This window comes from Ruditapes philippinarum, unplaced genomic scaffold, assembly GCF_026571515.1.
Source record: "Ruditapes philippinarum isolate M1 unplaced genomic scaffold, ASM2657151v2 ctg306_1_1_1_1, whole genome shotgun sequence".
Taxonomy (NCBI): domain Eukaryota; kingdom Metazoa; phylum Mollusca; class Bivalvia; order Venerida; family Veneridae; genus Ruditapes; species Ruditapes philippinarum.
Genome location: NW_026852218.1, coordinates 150,724 through 168,149, shown reverse-complemented (window position 1 = coordinate 168,149; position 17,426 = coordinate 150,724). Strand labels below are relative to the sequence as shown.

Sequence of the window (17,426 nt, the reverse complement as noted above, 5' to 3'; positions counted from 1 at the left end):
CTCATAATATAATAAACTATATCTCTCTGTATTCAAAAACTATAAATTCATGTTTTTTTCTATAAACTGTTTCTCTTTTATGTCTATACCTTTAATGAACTATATCCATATGCCTACAATAAACTATATCAATCTGTTTTTCATAAACTATATCTCCACAAGTTTGTTTGTTTCATAATCTTTTCTTTCTGATTTTCTCTTTATGTTTTGTACATTATCTATATCTCTTTATGTGTATGCCTTTAATGACCTATATCCATATGCCTAAAATAAAAATAACACTAAGCTAACATTGTTGTCATTCACAGTAAATATACCTTGAAAATGTTCAACCGGTTCAACATAGTTCTTCTTCAGTTGTGACTGTTTCTCTTTCAATGAGCTCATCTTTTTCTTGATTTTCTCTAGAATTGTCTTCTCCTCCTCCTTCTGCTTCGCCACTTCCTTCATCAGTATACGATTGATCAACTGACACCCTCTAAATACAAACATAGAACATGTACCTTTCATTCTAATATGGGTATTCTAAATTTACTATTCAAACATTAGAATAAAACATCTAAATTTTGTTTAGTCAAGTTTCAAGCCATGCTCTTTACATAAAAGTAAACCACATTCCTAACTGACCATTACAGTACAGGTTATATTAATACTCAACCAATCTAAAAAGATAGCATACAGTCTTAAATGCAATTTTATTAAACTGACAAATATTCATCACTTGACAACAATTTACCAATATAGTTACCAATCATTTTCTCAAAAATATCAAAAAGTGTCAGAACGCACACCAATTACCTTGATGCTAATCTGTTTTGAGCCTCGATATCAGACACCACATGCCGGAAATAATGACTGGTATATATCCTCCTTTGGAACAACAAGAATGTAAAGCAAACAACGTCCCATGCCAGTCCTGTGTTGTCCTTCCCTATGATACACTTTATACCTATAACTGAATATAAAATAACATCAACATTTTTAGCTATTTCAAAATCGTATCATTCCTTCAATACTGTTTAGCCATATTTCAGTGAGTACATATTATTTATCTTACACCTGGACCTCCCTATGTTAAATTCAAGAATTCCATGTTTAATTTTGGAAACTTGGAAACTTTAAGTCTAGTCAACCAACATTAAATTTTGGACTCTGATGTTGGTATTTTAAATTCTGGTCTTCCTATGATTAATTGTGGTTTTTGTATCTATAATTGTTGTCTCCCTTTGTTAAATTCTGGTATCACTACGTCAAATTCTAGTGTACTGATGTCTCTTTCATACATGTGAACTCTCCCACTTTTAGCAGGAGACTCCCACTTTCTGCAGCCATATTTTCAAAGATTTTTCTTAAAATAAGGGGTATTTTCACAAATTAAAGAAATCTCCCTATTTTTAATTTTGTTTATTGCAAATTCTAAAATCTCCCTCTTTTTGAAGAAAAATCTCCCACTGATCATTGAAAAAAGTTCACATGTATGCTCTTTGTTTAATTCTGGTGTCCCTATATCAAATTCTGGTCATCCTATCTTTTTTCTGGTTTCATATGTATAGTTGTAGTCTACCTATGTTTAATTTTGGTCTCCCTATGTTTAATCCTGATCATCCTATGTTTAATTCTAGTGTCCCTGTGTCATACATATAAATGTCCTCTAAGAGCATTTTCTTTTGTATAGAGTAGAAGAATCTACATACCTGGCATATATCCTGGTCTCAAACAGGTAACCCCTAACAACTGTACCAACCAACAAGCATTGTCAGATATGGTTTTATTGTAAACACATCCTGGCAGCTTAAAATAAACATAATAAAATCTTTTATAAATCATATCTTTCAATAAATGTTTAATCACCAGAAAACAATTATCAATGCATAATATACGCATAATAGTCACATAAAGAAAACTCTTACAAGCTTTTCAAGACTAAATACTGTTAGAAATTTTAATGTTTGGAGGATTGCACAAATAATACAGATTTAACAAGTGGTGTGTCTATGTGCAAGATGTAAAGCACAGAACCTCTCGTCTAAAGTTTTGGGTAGTTTTAAATAAAGTGGTGGGAATCAAACTCACAATGCCTGGATTGGTATTCACACAGTGTTACCACTGATCGGGTCAATTATAAATTGTAAATATCCTTGTTGTTTAAGCACATTAATATAGTGGACATTTGACCAATTATTAAGAATTTGAAAATAACCAATTAAGCAACTTTTAGATGCTTGTATATAAGATATAATTTCCCTTCTTAAATTAAACATAAATAATTAATTACCTGTAAAGCTGCCTTCAACAGCAACACAAAGAAACAGTACCCCAAGAGGAAATTCCACCTGAAAACATTAAATTCAAAGCATAAGCTTAAATGATGGTCAGTACAGTTGTATGTAACTTAATCTGCCACTAGAATTTTATACTTCAAACAAATCCAAATACAGCATGTTACTGTAGAGGGAAGTAAGATATCTATTCAAACAGCTTCTATACAAAGCAATGGGTGTATGAGAAATCTCTCTAACAAAATCATTTTAACAGTTCTTAAGAAATCTGTTCAGTAGAATAGCAAAGTAAAGTATGACAGCTTGACAACAAACAAATAGTCTTCTATGTTCTACTCGTAAATGTCTATATAAGAAGTGACTCTTTTTTTATAAGTAAAAGTGCATCATAGTGTCAGATATCCTGGTTCAAGACTTTTTTCCTTTATCTTTTAAGCTCTAAAAATGGAATGTTATAAAAAGCACAGTAGTAAAGTAAAATGCCACCTTGCAACCAACAAATATAACCATTTAAGACCTTTTTACAACACAGTCCTTTCCTATGTAAAATCGATCGGAAGTAGCATTTTCGCGCACATGCGCAATCTGTGTAGGGCAAAAAGAGCATCGCGCTACATAGAAATATAGTAGATGTTGCGTTTTTGCCCTACACATAATGCGCATGCGCAAAATGCAACATTCGTTACTATGCAATAATAGGATTGTAACAAGAGGGCCATGATGGCCCTGAGGTCGCTCACCTGTATATAGCCCCCCCCCCCCACAACCCATAAGAAGATGTTTCATGCTAAACAATTAAGCTCTAGCTCATTGGGCTTTTTAAAAGAAGATTTTTTTTAAAGTTTTTACTATACACATATAGTTAAAAACAATGACACCCCTGGGGCGGGGCAAGTTTTGACCCCAGGGCTTTTATTTGAACAAACTTTGTAGACACTTACTACAAGATGTTTCATGCTTAATAATCTAAACTCTAGCTATTTGGGTTTTTTCAAAGAAGATTTTAAGTTTTTGCTATACACATATATGGAAAATCAATGACCCCCGGGGCGGGGCCAATTTTGACCCCAGGTCTTTTATTTGAACAAACTTTGTAGACACTCACTAGAAGATGTTTCATGCTAAATATCTTAGCTCTAGCTCTTTGAGTTCTTTAAAAGAAGATTTTTTAAGTTTTTACTATATGCATATAGGGAAAATCAATGACCCCCTGGGACCGGGCCAATTTTGACCCCAGGGCTTTTATTTGAACAAACTTGGTAGACACCCATAAGAAGATGTTTCATGCTAAACATCTAAGCTCTAGCTCATTGGGCTTTTTAAAAGAAGATTTTTTTAAGTTTTTACTATACACATATAGTTAAAAACAATGACACCCCTGGGGCGGGGCCAGTTTTTACCCCAGGGCTTTTATTTGAACAAACTTTGTAGACACTTACTAGAACATGTTTCATGCTTAATATCTAAACTCTAGCTATTTGGGTTTTTTCAAAGAAGATTTTTTTAAGTTTTTGCTATACACATATAAGGAAAATCAATGACCCCCGGGGCGGGGCCAATTTTGACCCCAGGTCTTTTATTTTAACAAACTTTGTAGACACTTACTAGAAGATGTTTCATGCTTAATATCTAAACTCTAGCTATTTGGGTTTTTTCAAAGAAGATTTTTTAAGTTTTTTTGCTATACACATATAAGGAAAATCAATGACCCCCGGGGCGGGGCCAATTTTGACCCCAGGGCTTTTATTTGAACAAACTTGGTAGACACCTATTAGAACATGTTTGATGCTAAATATCTTAGCTCTAGCTCTTTGAGTTCTTTAAAAGAAGTTTTTTTAAGTTTTTACTAAATGCATATAGGGAAAATCAATGACCCCCTGGGGCCGGGCCAATTTTGACCCCAGGGCTTTTATTTGAACAAACTTGGAAGACACTCATTAGAACATGTTTCATGCTAAATATCTTAGCTCTAGCTCTTTGGGTTCTTTAAAAGGAGATTTTTTAAGTTTTTACTATATGCATATATGGAAAATCAATGACCCCCTGGGGCGGGGCCAATTTTGACTCCAGGGCTTTTATTTGAACAAACTTGGTAGACATTCACTAGAAGATGTTTCATGCCAAATATCTAAGCTCTAGCTCTTAGGGTTTTTTAAAAGAAGATATTTAAAGTTTTTTCTTTCTGTTGCCATGGCAACCAGAGTTCTGCATGGAATTAAATTCTTTGAACAATTTTTAAAGGTGAACACCAAAGGAACATTCCTGTGAAGTTTGGATGAAATTGGCCTAGTGGTTTATGAGGAGATGTCATTTAAAGTAATAGTATACGGACGACGGACGGACGACGGACGAAAAGCGATCACAAAAGCTCACCCTGTCACTTTGTGACAGGTGAGCTAAAAAGGTCTGTTTAGGGCAGTTTTCAAAATAACCAAACAATTTTCTCCGTTACCTACTGACCACTTATAAGACTACACTGCAATTCTGGTATAGTAACCACCAGGGTCAACTATTCCATCGTAAATCATCAACAAAATTAGGAAATAAAGAAATCACTTCAAAGCAGAGTTTCATCTTAAATTTTGCTTTATTTGTATTCAAACTAAATATAAAATATCAAACTTACGCCCTGACAAGTTTTCGTAGAGGTTTGATGAGAAACTCCTGGCCAAACCACATAAAGCAGAAGACAGCTATAACGTAACCCATACTAAACAAGTTAATGCGGGTAGTGCCGGCAATAAACACGATCGCTAGAGTCACCCAGAACATGTAACCAAACACAAAATTCTTTATCACATCCAAATATGACCTAAAAAATGTACAAAACTATTATAAGAGCACATAAGTAACATTACAATGTTGTTTATAAATCAATAAATTTTATTTTTACACAAATATTTTTATATTTTAGTGAGTACAATGATATCACATAAGAAGTTAAAAACTTAAGCAAGTATTGCAGTAACTTCAAAGCATTAGTAGTACATGTAGTTTTCTTTTATGTATTACAATCCAAACTATACTTGTCAATAAGTAAGTTGTTAATTTTCTCAAAAACATCTTGTATAATCATACATTTTACCAATTATTAAGCTAGCACTACAGTCTTAAAATCTCACTCAGATTAAGTCTTACATATACTATTTTGATAAATCTATCTTCCTTTCAAATGCTACATACAAATCATGATTTTATTCATATACTACATTGTAAATGAATTATCTATAACAAGAATATGAAACTTTTTATGAAAGAATGAACACTATAATCTAGTATTTAACAGTTTATATTAAAAGTGTTTCTATGTAATATTTTATGTAAGGGAATGAAGCTGGTATCTTATCCAAGCCGGCCATACCTGTGGTATATGACATCACTTATGACATCACAAGCAGAATTTTTTTTGCCACCATTCAGGGAGGGGAGCAAAAGTTTCGTTATCATTCTATTTCAGCATCAATTTTAATGGCATACTGTGTATATAAATCAGAAAATAGTTTCCCATCCATAGATCTTCAACAGTCTTTAGTGAGATGGAAATATAATCTGACCTAAAAATGTTATAAAAGAATCTAAACTCTGTGATGGGATTCAAACCCACAGGGTTGAAGTTGGCAACCTTAACCGTGAAAGTTAACCCGTAAGCCACAGACGCCTATCTTAGCCTCATCTAATTTCCATAAAAATTGATGAAGAAATTGAACGTTCATAGCAGTTTTCTCTTCTGGATTTTAATGCTAAAAATGATGTCATATACCACGTGGTATGCCACCTTGTTATCAGGATGTGTCTTGTGTAAAGCAGTTAGGACTAGTGAATGATAAAATACAATGAATTCACAATTAACACAAACAAAATGATGATCACATTAACTACTGATGAAAAACTTCGCAACTAAGATGATCAATTGTACAGCAATTATATAAAAAAAAAACTATCAAGCAAGTATTTCATAAAATGTTACAGATCTAATAAAAATATTTATGTAAAAGGATTGAAATTAATATAATACAGTAATGCCTTTTAATTCTAACATTCTTTAATATCTAAAATATTTTTGGTTGACAACTTAGATCTAAATTTCTTCATTTGTTATCTTATTTTCTAATTGTTCATAGGAAACTTTCTATCAAAAAGTTTGGAAAAAAAACATAGATAATTAAATTTTTGTCAAAATATTGTCTTATTGTTGGAAAAAAAGAATTAAGATCACGATATCTGAATACTTGAATTTTGATGACAAATGTAAATGGATGAATTTCAGTTTGATGATAATTAATCTTATTATCTGGGGAGGATAAAAAAGCCGTCTCATCTGGATAACTAGTGAGGATTGATTTTATCTGATAAAGCAGCCGGTGTGCATGGCAAGAATGAAACTAAAATTATACCTCTGTAACATTGGTCCATGCGCTCTAACATGTGAAGACAGAAATAACACAAAATAAAGAGAGAAAATAACAGAACAATTCAGAAGAACAAATAATAAACAAAAAGTAAATAAAGTAAATAACTAGAAATAGTCACTGTTATTCACCTACCTCTTTAGTATATTAAACACACTAAATGGTAATTAATACAGCAAAAACTTAACAGGATATATCATTATATATTACAAGTACATGAAGTTTATCAGAATTTCAGACACAAATATTTTGATTTAGATATTTAGATAGCAAATTTCATATGGTTATATTGGAAAAAGTAACAACTTGCAGAGGGGATGTAGTTTTGGGTACAGACAGCCAAACATATTACCCCTACTATGTCTGTGAAATCATGAATGTTTGTGTTAAGTCTTAACCCTTTACATGCTGAATTTCTTAAATGGACTTGTCCCGTTTATTGATTGGAGCTACCTATTATTTTTTTAGGGAAACCAACATCTAAATTTAAAGTTAAATGTCAGCTACAAGCATAGAGCCTAGTCAGACTGTAGGGATGTACAGGTTGGCCGGTGGCAAAGACTAATCACTTTTGGTTCTAGAAGGTTAAAGGTTTCAAGGGTTAATGCTTAGTCATACAACAGATTGACAGTGTATTCAATATATGAAAACTTCCCTGGAAGTTCTATTTCATCATATATCAAAACTTAACTTCAACAAAGCCAATATTGTGATGCATTTTCTGTCTGTGAGGAAAAATAAACCAAACCATGTTCAATATGTTCTTGAATATTTGAATAATATTGTTATGAAATTAACAATAAATACAAAATTAATTTGAAAGCAACCCTGTATTTTAGATAAGCAATGAAAATTGGACATAAAATTATTAAGATGAAATAAAAACACATAATTTATATGTGTAAATACAGATACATAGACACACAGACATAACATGTGTAGAGAAAACTTCTAACACAGAACTACACAAAAAAAAAATCAACAGAAGATGTTGATAATACAAGACTGCGGCAAAGTAAGCATTGATCAACTTTATATTAACATTATGTTTTGTATAATTAGAACTTGTGAACATTTTAGCATTTTTAATTTCTTAAACTGAAATTGTGACCTGAAGACACAACTTTCCTCTCTTCCCTTCATACTTTTATGGAGTAGTTTATAGAATGCCTTAATTTTAACCAAGTCATTGAAACGCCATAACTCCTTTGCTAGAGTTAAACAATTAAAGAAAAACACATTGGCACAATGAACCAATCGTTCAAATATACATCTGTGTAAGGTTCAAAAACATTGCTTTTTTTACTGAAGGAGTACTGTTTTGTTTACTGAAGGAGTATTAAAGGCCTCAACATATTTAGGGCCAAATGTTTAAGTGAATCTTTATCACCCACGGGGCCCATGTAGCGGTATTAAATGTCCTTGACAATGTTTGAAGGTGTTTCTAACTGTTTACATGGTCAGGTTGGCAACAATATTTACTGTTACGTGGTCAGGTTGGCAACAATATTTACTGTTTACATGGTCAGGTAGGCAACAATATTTACTGTATGTTGTTGCTATGTCAGATATTGTTTGTTTTAACCTCCCTTCTCGTTTAGTTTTGTCAATATACATGTAAAATACAAACATAAAGACACATAACTTGCAAAGCATTGCAGTTCAAGCTAATAAAGATTTATAATTATAGTAAACAAGGAAGAGTAGAAGAAGTAAAAAAAGCAAGTATGTGGTTCTACCTTAGACTACTACTCAATTTACTAGGAGAGGTAGCATAAACAAGTAGAATAAATATTGTAGACATATCATAACTTTAAAACATTATTATCCTTAAATCATTTCCTTTATCTCTTAACATTCATATATCTTAACAATGACTTTTGTTTCCTAAAATTTTAAGTCGCAAAAAACAACAGAATTATTCTAACCAAAATGTACTGTAAAATAAGATATTTTGTGAGGCGAAAATTTTGTGAAATCAATATTTAAGACATAAGGTGAAACATTCGTGAATTTCTATTTTCAACTCTGTTATGGATATATGATACTAATGTTCTTAGATGACATTTATTTTCATTTAATTCTTCAATTTGCAATATTAGTAAAATTTAATCCCTTACAAAATTTCTAATCATAAAGTAGTGACTATTCAGGAAGAAAACAGAGATAGTTCAAAGATAGAAAATTCTTTTTTGTTATACAAATATCTTTTTCCTATCATCAATGTAAGTCTTATATTGATTTAAAATGGGAAGACTCAATTTGCTTAATTTCCTGAAGAACTTACGATATTTTGGTGGTGAAATCATCAACAGGAATCTCCATTTTAGCTTCCACTTCAGGGGTAATATCTTCATTGTTGCCACCATCTTTTTCATCTTCTTTCTGGCTCATTTCTTTCCTGAATACCCGCCATTGCAGACATACAAAGAGAAGCTGGAAGAAGTCGGCAATTAGTTTGTATGAGTTTGGAGGATTAAGATAGTCCGGGAGATAAAACCAGAGCTCTAGCTCCTCCCCTTGATTGTCATTTAACATCCAGAATCGACCATCCCACGGATATCCTATAGATAAAAGATTAAACTGTAGGATTTTCCCAATTCTATGTATAAGCAATTAAGCAAAATATCAATACAGAATTTGGTGAAGATATTACAGAGTATGTCTGTGGTCAAAGTAGCTCACTTAAAACCATTTGCCACTTACCACTGTGAGTTTGAATTTTGCTATGAACAATTCGAGGAAAATATCTTAAGGTCTTATTGCTAAAATGTTATTAGGCTGTATTTGATAAAGGGACATTATTTGAGACCCTTGATGAAGAAATTTGCTAGATTGATTAATATCCTTGACTCTTCTGCAATTCTGGTTTTACCAAATTTACTTTGGCATATTAAAAACACAGATCAGAATGCTAATATGAGACATTCATATATTCCTTGTTGTCTCTAAATATCATTTTCTGTTAGAATGACAATGATAAGGGATCTGAACACTACTACAAGCCACAATGACATTTTCTAATCCGAATCCAGTTGATTAGAACAGGAAGCCTAATTTATGGTTTACTTAACACCTGAGATAGAATAAACAGTTTTATACTTAATCTTTAACAATAAATTTATCGATGAACACTTACTATAACAGAAGCCAAGAGGTAGACCCAGTGCTGAGAGGAACTGTACAGGGAGTAGTATTACAAGGAATATGGTGTATATCGGCCACAATCGAGCATTTGCCCGTCTGCTGAGCAGTAACAAGATACCAAGTAAGAGGGCATACAGAACAGACATGGCATCCACTCGTACACTTATTGCCACTGCTGTCATTATGTAACATACCTGTAAAATATTATACAAGAACATAATAAAATATGCCTTTCAGAAAAATCAGTCAAGCAATCTTTGTCAAGTTATAAAGAACGTTCAATGCTCCATTTCAAAAAAATTCAATACTTTATTTTGTGACCATTTTTAAAATTAACAAAATATGTCAAATATTGATACATGCTATCATCCTGGTTACACTCTAAACCAGTTTACATATATAGAGGATATTGAATGAGTGTAGTTTAATACTAAATTTATTGAACTCGTTTAAAAAAATCATATTATGCGAGCCTCTGGCAAGCATAATATTGTTTTATTCAACGAGTTCAATAAATTTAGTATTGAATCTACACAAATATAATATTCTATTTATCACATATATAAAATAAGAACAGTTAACTGTTAAAATGAGTAATTTTTCAATGACGCGCTTATAGTGAAACGCTTACATTAGCACGTTTTATCGCTAAATTTGTATATAGCGCAAATGACGTCACGTCAAAGTGTTATTACACTAGTATAATATCGTTTCTATTAATTAAATGGCTTTATAACACTTCTGCACTGTGGTTTATGTGATAATAAAGTTTATCAAATATCATGCAAAAGAGAAATAAGTCCCCATTGAATCTCTTGATAGAATAAAATCATTTCACATTTACTGTTTAACTGAAAATACTTCAAACATTTCACCACAACTGTGAATAAGAACAAATTTTCTAACCTCCAAGCCAAATTTATAGAAGAAATAGTTGAGAAAATATTTAAGACACTCCACAATGCCTTTATCTGCTTCATGCCTCTTGATATCAGAGAAGATGATGCCTGTTTTGGGTTTCTGGACGTCTGGATGACGGTAGTACTGACACTGATGATATACCACTATACGTTCAAACACCAGGATCAATAATATACCAATGTAGTTCTGTAAATAACATTTACTTCAAATTAGAAATAATCTTAATAAATGTATTATCCAATCTAATATACATAATAAAAAGATGTAGCTCTGAAAACATACATTTCATATAACTAATAATACAATTTTTACACTAGAATTAACAAGACATGTATTTCAATATAATTCTGGAAACAAAATATTTCACATTTTTAGTATTCCTGGAGAACTATGCAGTAAGTACCAATTTCTCTGCAAGTAACTGACTACTTATCCTATATGATATCTGAATCAATGACAAGAGATAAATGACCATTACATTCTATGTCAGAGATCTGTCACAAAAAAAAATATTACCTCACCCAAGGATCAACCCCTGGCTTACAAATCCAATGCTCTAAATATAGTTTTTAAAATTGCTTTCAGGTAAGAAATATTGTTACAAATGCACCAGTAAAATTCACAATACATGTATATTCTGTATCAATATAGTTATGAAAATATGTATTAAATCAGAAATAGTCCTAAACTGCCATTAGCAATAATACAACTTATTTCTTAAAATGTAATAGGTCATGCCTATAAAATAACATCAGTTTTTGTTAAATTTTACAATAAATACAAGAACTTACCCTAAGATAATATGAAACATCTGATGTTTTCATCATGCCAGCCCAGTGAGCATTATCTATCTCTCCTTTAAATGGTGCCTCATTTGACATATTACCCTGAAATTAAACAAAACATTTATATCCATAGAAACAAAACATTTCTTTTCTGATTAATACAAACCAGAACATTTGTTACCCACTGACCTTTAACCTCAGTTTTTCAGACTACCCACCAAATGGACAATCTGGTATGTCTCAAAAATTATATGAAAGATACATATTGGTTAAGAAAGAAGTATAAATAAGGAATTTCCTTAAATCTGGCACAATGAGCAAGTTTCAGTAGCACTTGCTTATAAATGCTGACTCTAAAGAGTTTGTCCCAATAGCTGATCATTGAACTATATGTGCTCAGGTGAGCTAAAAAATAAAATTTCAAAAAGATGTAACTGATAAAGTAAATTTCTTCAAGACGATATGAGAGTATATATTATACATACAGCAGTACAGTTAGACAGCCATCTACTGTTATCCACCAGTCCAAGTTGGTAGATCATCTTAGCTAGTAGTACAAGAGCTGTCCAGAACTGAGCTAGATGTGACAGTAGAAACTGACAGCCTGTCAGTGGCAGGAATATGCTCAATAAAATCACATACACCGCACTAACAGCTGATACCTGAAAAAAACAAAATACATTATAAATTATACATGTTTTCTAATAAAGACATTCGGGTTTTCCATCTTTATATTTTGTTCTTTGTATTTGAAAATTTATAAGGAAAATGATACATGTATATGGTAAAATTGAATCTGGTTCTGTATTTCAAATATCATTGATGAAATATTAAAAAAATAGTCAAATAAAATTACTGTAAACTGTCATATAATTTCCCTATGATGAAAATTTGTGCCAATGTTGAAAATGATGTTTGTAGTGCAAAAACTATGGATTTTTTGTTCTGTGTGAAAAAGATGATTTTAACAGACATTAAAAACCATTGAACAATTTAACCATAACTATAATATTTTGAAGTTCATCTTGTGCTAATTACTTCTGAAACAACACACAAAACAAACCTCATGTGTTGTCGCCATGATGATAACAAAGGCTACAACTTTGAATACATGTATTTCTGCCAGTCTCCATAGAAACCTGGTCAATGTCTCCCAAAAGTCAGTGGTATAACGCCAACACTTTCGAAATTGCTCATTAAACTTTTTCCCCATTGCTGTAAAAAGTAAATCAACAACATTATGCATCATTTTTACATCAGACCCTATTTCTGCTTGGCAAAGAAAGAAAAATGGCTTAAGCAGAATATATGGCATATGAAAGTAAGTGCCACATTTCAACCAAGATGTCCCTTATAAACTTGCATATTGGAAGATTTTTCATTATTTATCTATCAATATTTAACAAAAACATGTTATGATTTACGTTTTATGAGACACAAAAAAAAACAAGAGGGCCATGATGGCCCTGAAGTCGCTCACCTGTATATAGGTCCCAGGAGCGGGCAGGTTTAAACCCCCGGGCTTTTATTTGAACAAACTTGGTAGACACCCATTAGAAGATGTTTCATGCTAAACATCTGAGGTCTAGCTCGTTGGGTTTTTTAAAAGAAGATTTTTTCAAGTTTTTTCTTTACACATATTGTTAAAAACAATGACACACCTGGGGCAAAGCCAGTTTTGACCCCAGGGCTTTTATTTGAACAATCTTTGTAGACACTAACTAGAAAATGTTTCATGCTTAATATCTAAACTCTAGCTATTCGGGTTTTTTCAAAGAAGATTTTTAAGTTTTTGCTATACACATATAAGGAAAATCAATGTCCCCCGGGGCGGGGCCAATTTTGACCCCAGGGCTTTTATTTGAACAAACTTTGTTGACACTCACTAGAAGATGTTTCATGCTTAGTATCTAAACTCTAGCTATTTGTTTTTTTTTTTCAAAAAAGATTTTTTAAGTTTTTGCTATACACATAAAAGGAAAATCAATAACCCCCGGGGTGGGGCCAATTTTGACCCCAGAGCACTTATTTGAACAAACTTGGTAGAACTTCATTAGAAGATGTTTCATGCTAAATATCTTTGCTCTAGCTCTTTGGGTTCTTTAAAAGAAGATTTTTATAAGTTTATACTATATGTATATAGGGAAAATCAATGACCCCCTGGGGCGGGCCAATTTTGACACCAGGGCTTTTATTTGAACAAACTTGGTAGACATCCATTAGAAGATGTTTCATGCTAAATATCTTAACTCTAGCTCTTTGGGTTCTTTAAAAGAAGAATTTTTAAGTTTTTACTATATGCATATAGGGAAATCAATGACCCCCTGGGGCGGGGCCAATTTTGACCCAAGGGCTTTAATTTGAACAAACTTGGTAGACACTCACTAGAAGATGTTTCATGCCAAATATCTAAGCTCTAGCTCTTTGGGTTTTTTAGAAGAAGATATTTAAAGTTTTTTCTTTTGGTTGCCATAACAACCAGAGTTCTGCATGGAATTAAATTCTTTGAACAATTTTTAAAGGTGACCACCAAAGGAACATTCCTGTGAAGTTTGGATGAAATTGGCTTAGTGGTTTATGAGGAGATGTCATTTAAAGTAAAAGTTTACGGACAGACAGACGCCGGACGGACGTCGGACGGACGTCTGACGAAAAGCGATCACAAAAGCTCATCCTGTCACTTTGTGACAGGTGAGCTAAAAATCCAACCTGTCATAGATGTTAAATGTTTATTGAGGATGACTGAAAGACTAGAATCATGTATACAGTACATACATTTACTTTTGTCTTTTGGATCAGCACATTCGGTATCGGTTGTATCAGGAGAGGTAACAAGGTCTGGTGTAGTTGGGGCATCACTGGTAGCACTTCTATAATCATATTTACCATCATATATACATGTACAGATATTAGCAACAAAATGATGCCTTCGCACCAGAAACAACAGCCTTTACACATCAACCCATTAGTCGGCCATTCAAACTTAATATTTCAAGATTTCCATAAATTTATCAAAAACAAGCATTTTTTCTTTGTTTTACCTATTTTGCATTTATATGAATATTTTCATCAACTTCAAAAATCATACATTCTTTTCAATTACTTACAAAATAGATAAACATTATACTTATTTGTATAAAAAAAAAATACATAAAAAATACATAAAAAGCAGCATGTTTTTTACTTATTGCATTAACTTAAATTTTTTTGCATAAAAACAAGCATAAATTTCAGTCACTTCATATCAGAATGGCATAAAAGCATGCATGTTTTTCACTCACTTGTATAAAACTTTACTTACTTGAATCTATTTAGGTCACTGATAAGGAGGAAAGGTTTGTGGAAGTAGTGTACTTGTATAATGATAAAGATGAGGAAACTGGTAGGTGTAAGTAGTTGTACAAACAGTTTTGCTGTACTGAACTTCTCTAAACCAATGTCAGCAAGTCTGAAATATATAACATATATACAGTCAAACCTTTATACCCTGGCCACTTAACAAAAATGAAATTACACCGAAAGCCAGTCAACAATGGCAATAATTTTCCAATAAAGAAAAAAACAAAAGAGGAAAAATACTCTTAAGAGAAGCCACTTACAAATAAAAACCTGTAATAAATAATTGTACCCCCTTTGACAACTATGGCAAATTTATTTCAAATAATCTTCTTGTGTTTGAACAAGTGAAGTTCATTCAAATATGATAAATACCAAGTCTGATGATGATCCATGCATTGGTTCATGCAAAGAAGTCAGAACTCAGTCTTTTGTCAGCTCTTGTTTAAAGATAATCCACCAAAAGGTTCATGGCAAGACTTTGTTACAGGTATAACTATTTTCAAACTTAGCTTCCCATAAAGGGACTGTCAAACTCATTTGTACAAACTTTATATAATGATATAGAATTCTACAGACTCAGTTAAAGCCTATAAAGAGAAAAATGCTAATGTTATCACATACGTTTCATCTGACAGTTTGGTTGAATTTTTCCACTGTTCTGCAACATTTTGAAACTGGAAGGTGTACAACATGATGAGTACTATCATAGAGTACACAATAATCACCCACCAAAACAGGAACATTGTTGCTCTCCATAATCTGTAGGCATACTGCAATAACATCAAATAGGATAACCACACAAAATAATAACATTTGTCACATGTTCTTCATTGTTCTTTACAAAAAAAATGTACAGAAAAAAAATAAATCAAACAAGATTTAATCTACAAAAATGTATATATATTAAAGAAAGTCAAATCACTATATTACTGTTAGAATCAAAAGCCTTTGCTACCAGTATAGAGCCAGGTTACCCTGCACGTCTGTGCAGTCTAAACGGACTGGTACAAATCTAAGATTTGTAAATCCAATAAGCAAATTGAGCAGGTTAGAGGCAAGACATATTACATAACATTTTAACATGATAGTGCATCATTATTGCAATATTATAAGACCGACACCATGCTGGTGTGCTTTTCCTCAACTATGAATTTAACTCTCAAAAGTAGCCTTCAGCTTTTCTAAATATGTTAATTTTGGATAAATTGTTTCATATAATGGTCAAATCAAAAAATACATATACAATAAGGAAACCCCTTGATACCTCTAAACTACCGGCCTGCTCTCTATATCTAAATTAGTAAAGTGGATGATTTTTGTCCATATCTTTTATTTTTAGAAACGAACATCACTGACACATTATGAATGCTCTTAACAATTAAATGATGCACTTTTCTAAGATAAAATTACTGAAATAATTAGTTTGAAACAACACAGAATTGTTTGTTTTTTTTCAAATAGAAAACAAAAGCTGAAGGCTGCTGCTGTAACAAAGCTGGACAAGTCCATTACCCAAAGTAAGAAGGGTAAAAATGTACAAGTTAAATATACCTGAAATGTGAGTATGAAGGCGAGGAAGAGTATCATGTAGATAATCCTGTAGACCACAACCTCTTGAAGGGAGATAACCAGTAACATGGCAGAACATAGCAAGATCCAGTATTTACACAGCATATTCCATACATACTGACCTACATGGTAAAACATATAAACATATACATGTATATGTAGAATATACTACACAAAAGTTATTTAGTATATTTTACTGATTTAAGTAGAACATGGAAAATTCTTAAAGAAATGAGTAATAATTTGAAAGAAATTTTATTGAAACAAATTAGAAATCACTTGGAAAGTACTGCTTAGTTTTCTTTTGACTGATCGTTTTTCCTAGAGAATGAACAAAGAGATACAAGGGTCATTACTAACTTTTATTTCACTCCTGTGATTATAAATATTTTTTTTAATAGGAAAATCACTTATAAATCTCTGTATAACTTAAAATATCAAATTTTTCCTGAACTGTATATGGCAATAAATTTTTACAAAATTGGAATGCTTGATCATAAACTTATAATAATTTTTCATTTAACTAAGATTTCCACTGAACTTCCTGGCATTGAAGCAAACTTAAACAATACAATCTTTTTACTGTAATGAATACATAGAAATGTAAACATTTGATAAGATAATAGAATATAACAATGGATTCTATCAATTGTTGGAGACAGTATAGTGAGTATACTATAACTGGTACATACAATCTGTAAGGCAAACAACTCTGTTCAAAAAGCATGACTCCAATAAAATTACAGTGAATATATGAACGACCATAATGGATTTTTTTTTCATTTAACTTACTGACAACAGGTAAATAAGAAGAAATGAGAATACTAAAGTGTTTACAGGCAAGGCAGATAGATGGCCAAACAGTGGACACAAATATTAAAAGAAAAACTACATGTATGTATAATTATTACAGACTAATGTTTACAGACACAGTTATGCACAATCCCTATAAATATATTTTATCTAGCATTATTTAA

At 31.9% G+C, this 17,426-nt stretch overlaps 1 protein-coding gene across 7 annotated transcripts in view; it reads right to left on the bottom strand.

Moving 5' to 3' along the window:
* LOC132752884 (piezo-type mechanosensitive ion channel component 2-like) overlaps positions 1 to 17,426 on the bottom strand; it is an 85,665-nt gene that overhangs the window by 31,089 nt on the left and 37,150 nt on the right. For all 7 annotated transcript variants that reach the window (XM_060743291.1, XM_060743282.1, XM_060743312.1 and 4 more), the window contains 15 exons: positions 16,432 to 16,571; positions 15,502 to 15,650; positions 14,843 to 14,989; positions 14,317 to 14,411; positions 12,605 to 12,756; positions 12,027 to 12,203; positions 11,548 to 11,643; positions 10,742 to 10,942; positions 9,828 to 10,029; positions 8,976 to 9,252; positions 4,906 to 5,091; positions 2,276 to 2,333; positions 1,695 to 1,791; positions 799 to 955; positions 318 to 478 (listed from right to left, as the gene is read on the bottom strand). In XM_060743291.1, the coding sequence (XP_060599274.1) occupies positions 318 to 478; positions 799 to 955; positions 1,695 to 1,791; positions 2,276 to 2,333; positions 4,906 to 5,091; positions 8,976 to 9,252; positions 9,828 to 10,029; positions 10,742 to 10,942; positions 11,548 to 11,643; positions 12,027 to 12,203; positions 12,605 to 12,756; positions 14,317 to 14,411; positions 14,843 to 14,989; positions 15,502 to 15,650; positions 16,432 to 16,571 (2,295 nt within the window). The remainder of the gene's footprint in view (positions 1 to 317; positions 479 to 798; positions 956 to 1,694; positions 1,792 to 2,275; positions 2,334 to 4,905; positions 5,092 to 8,975; positions 9,253 to 9,827; positions 10,030 to 10,741; positions 10,943 to 11,547; positions 11,644 to 12,026; positions 12,204 to 12,604; positions 12,757 to 14,316; positions 14,412 to 14,842; positions 14,990 to 15,501; positions 15,651 to 16,431; positions 16,572 to 17,426) is intronic.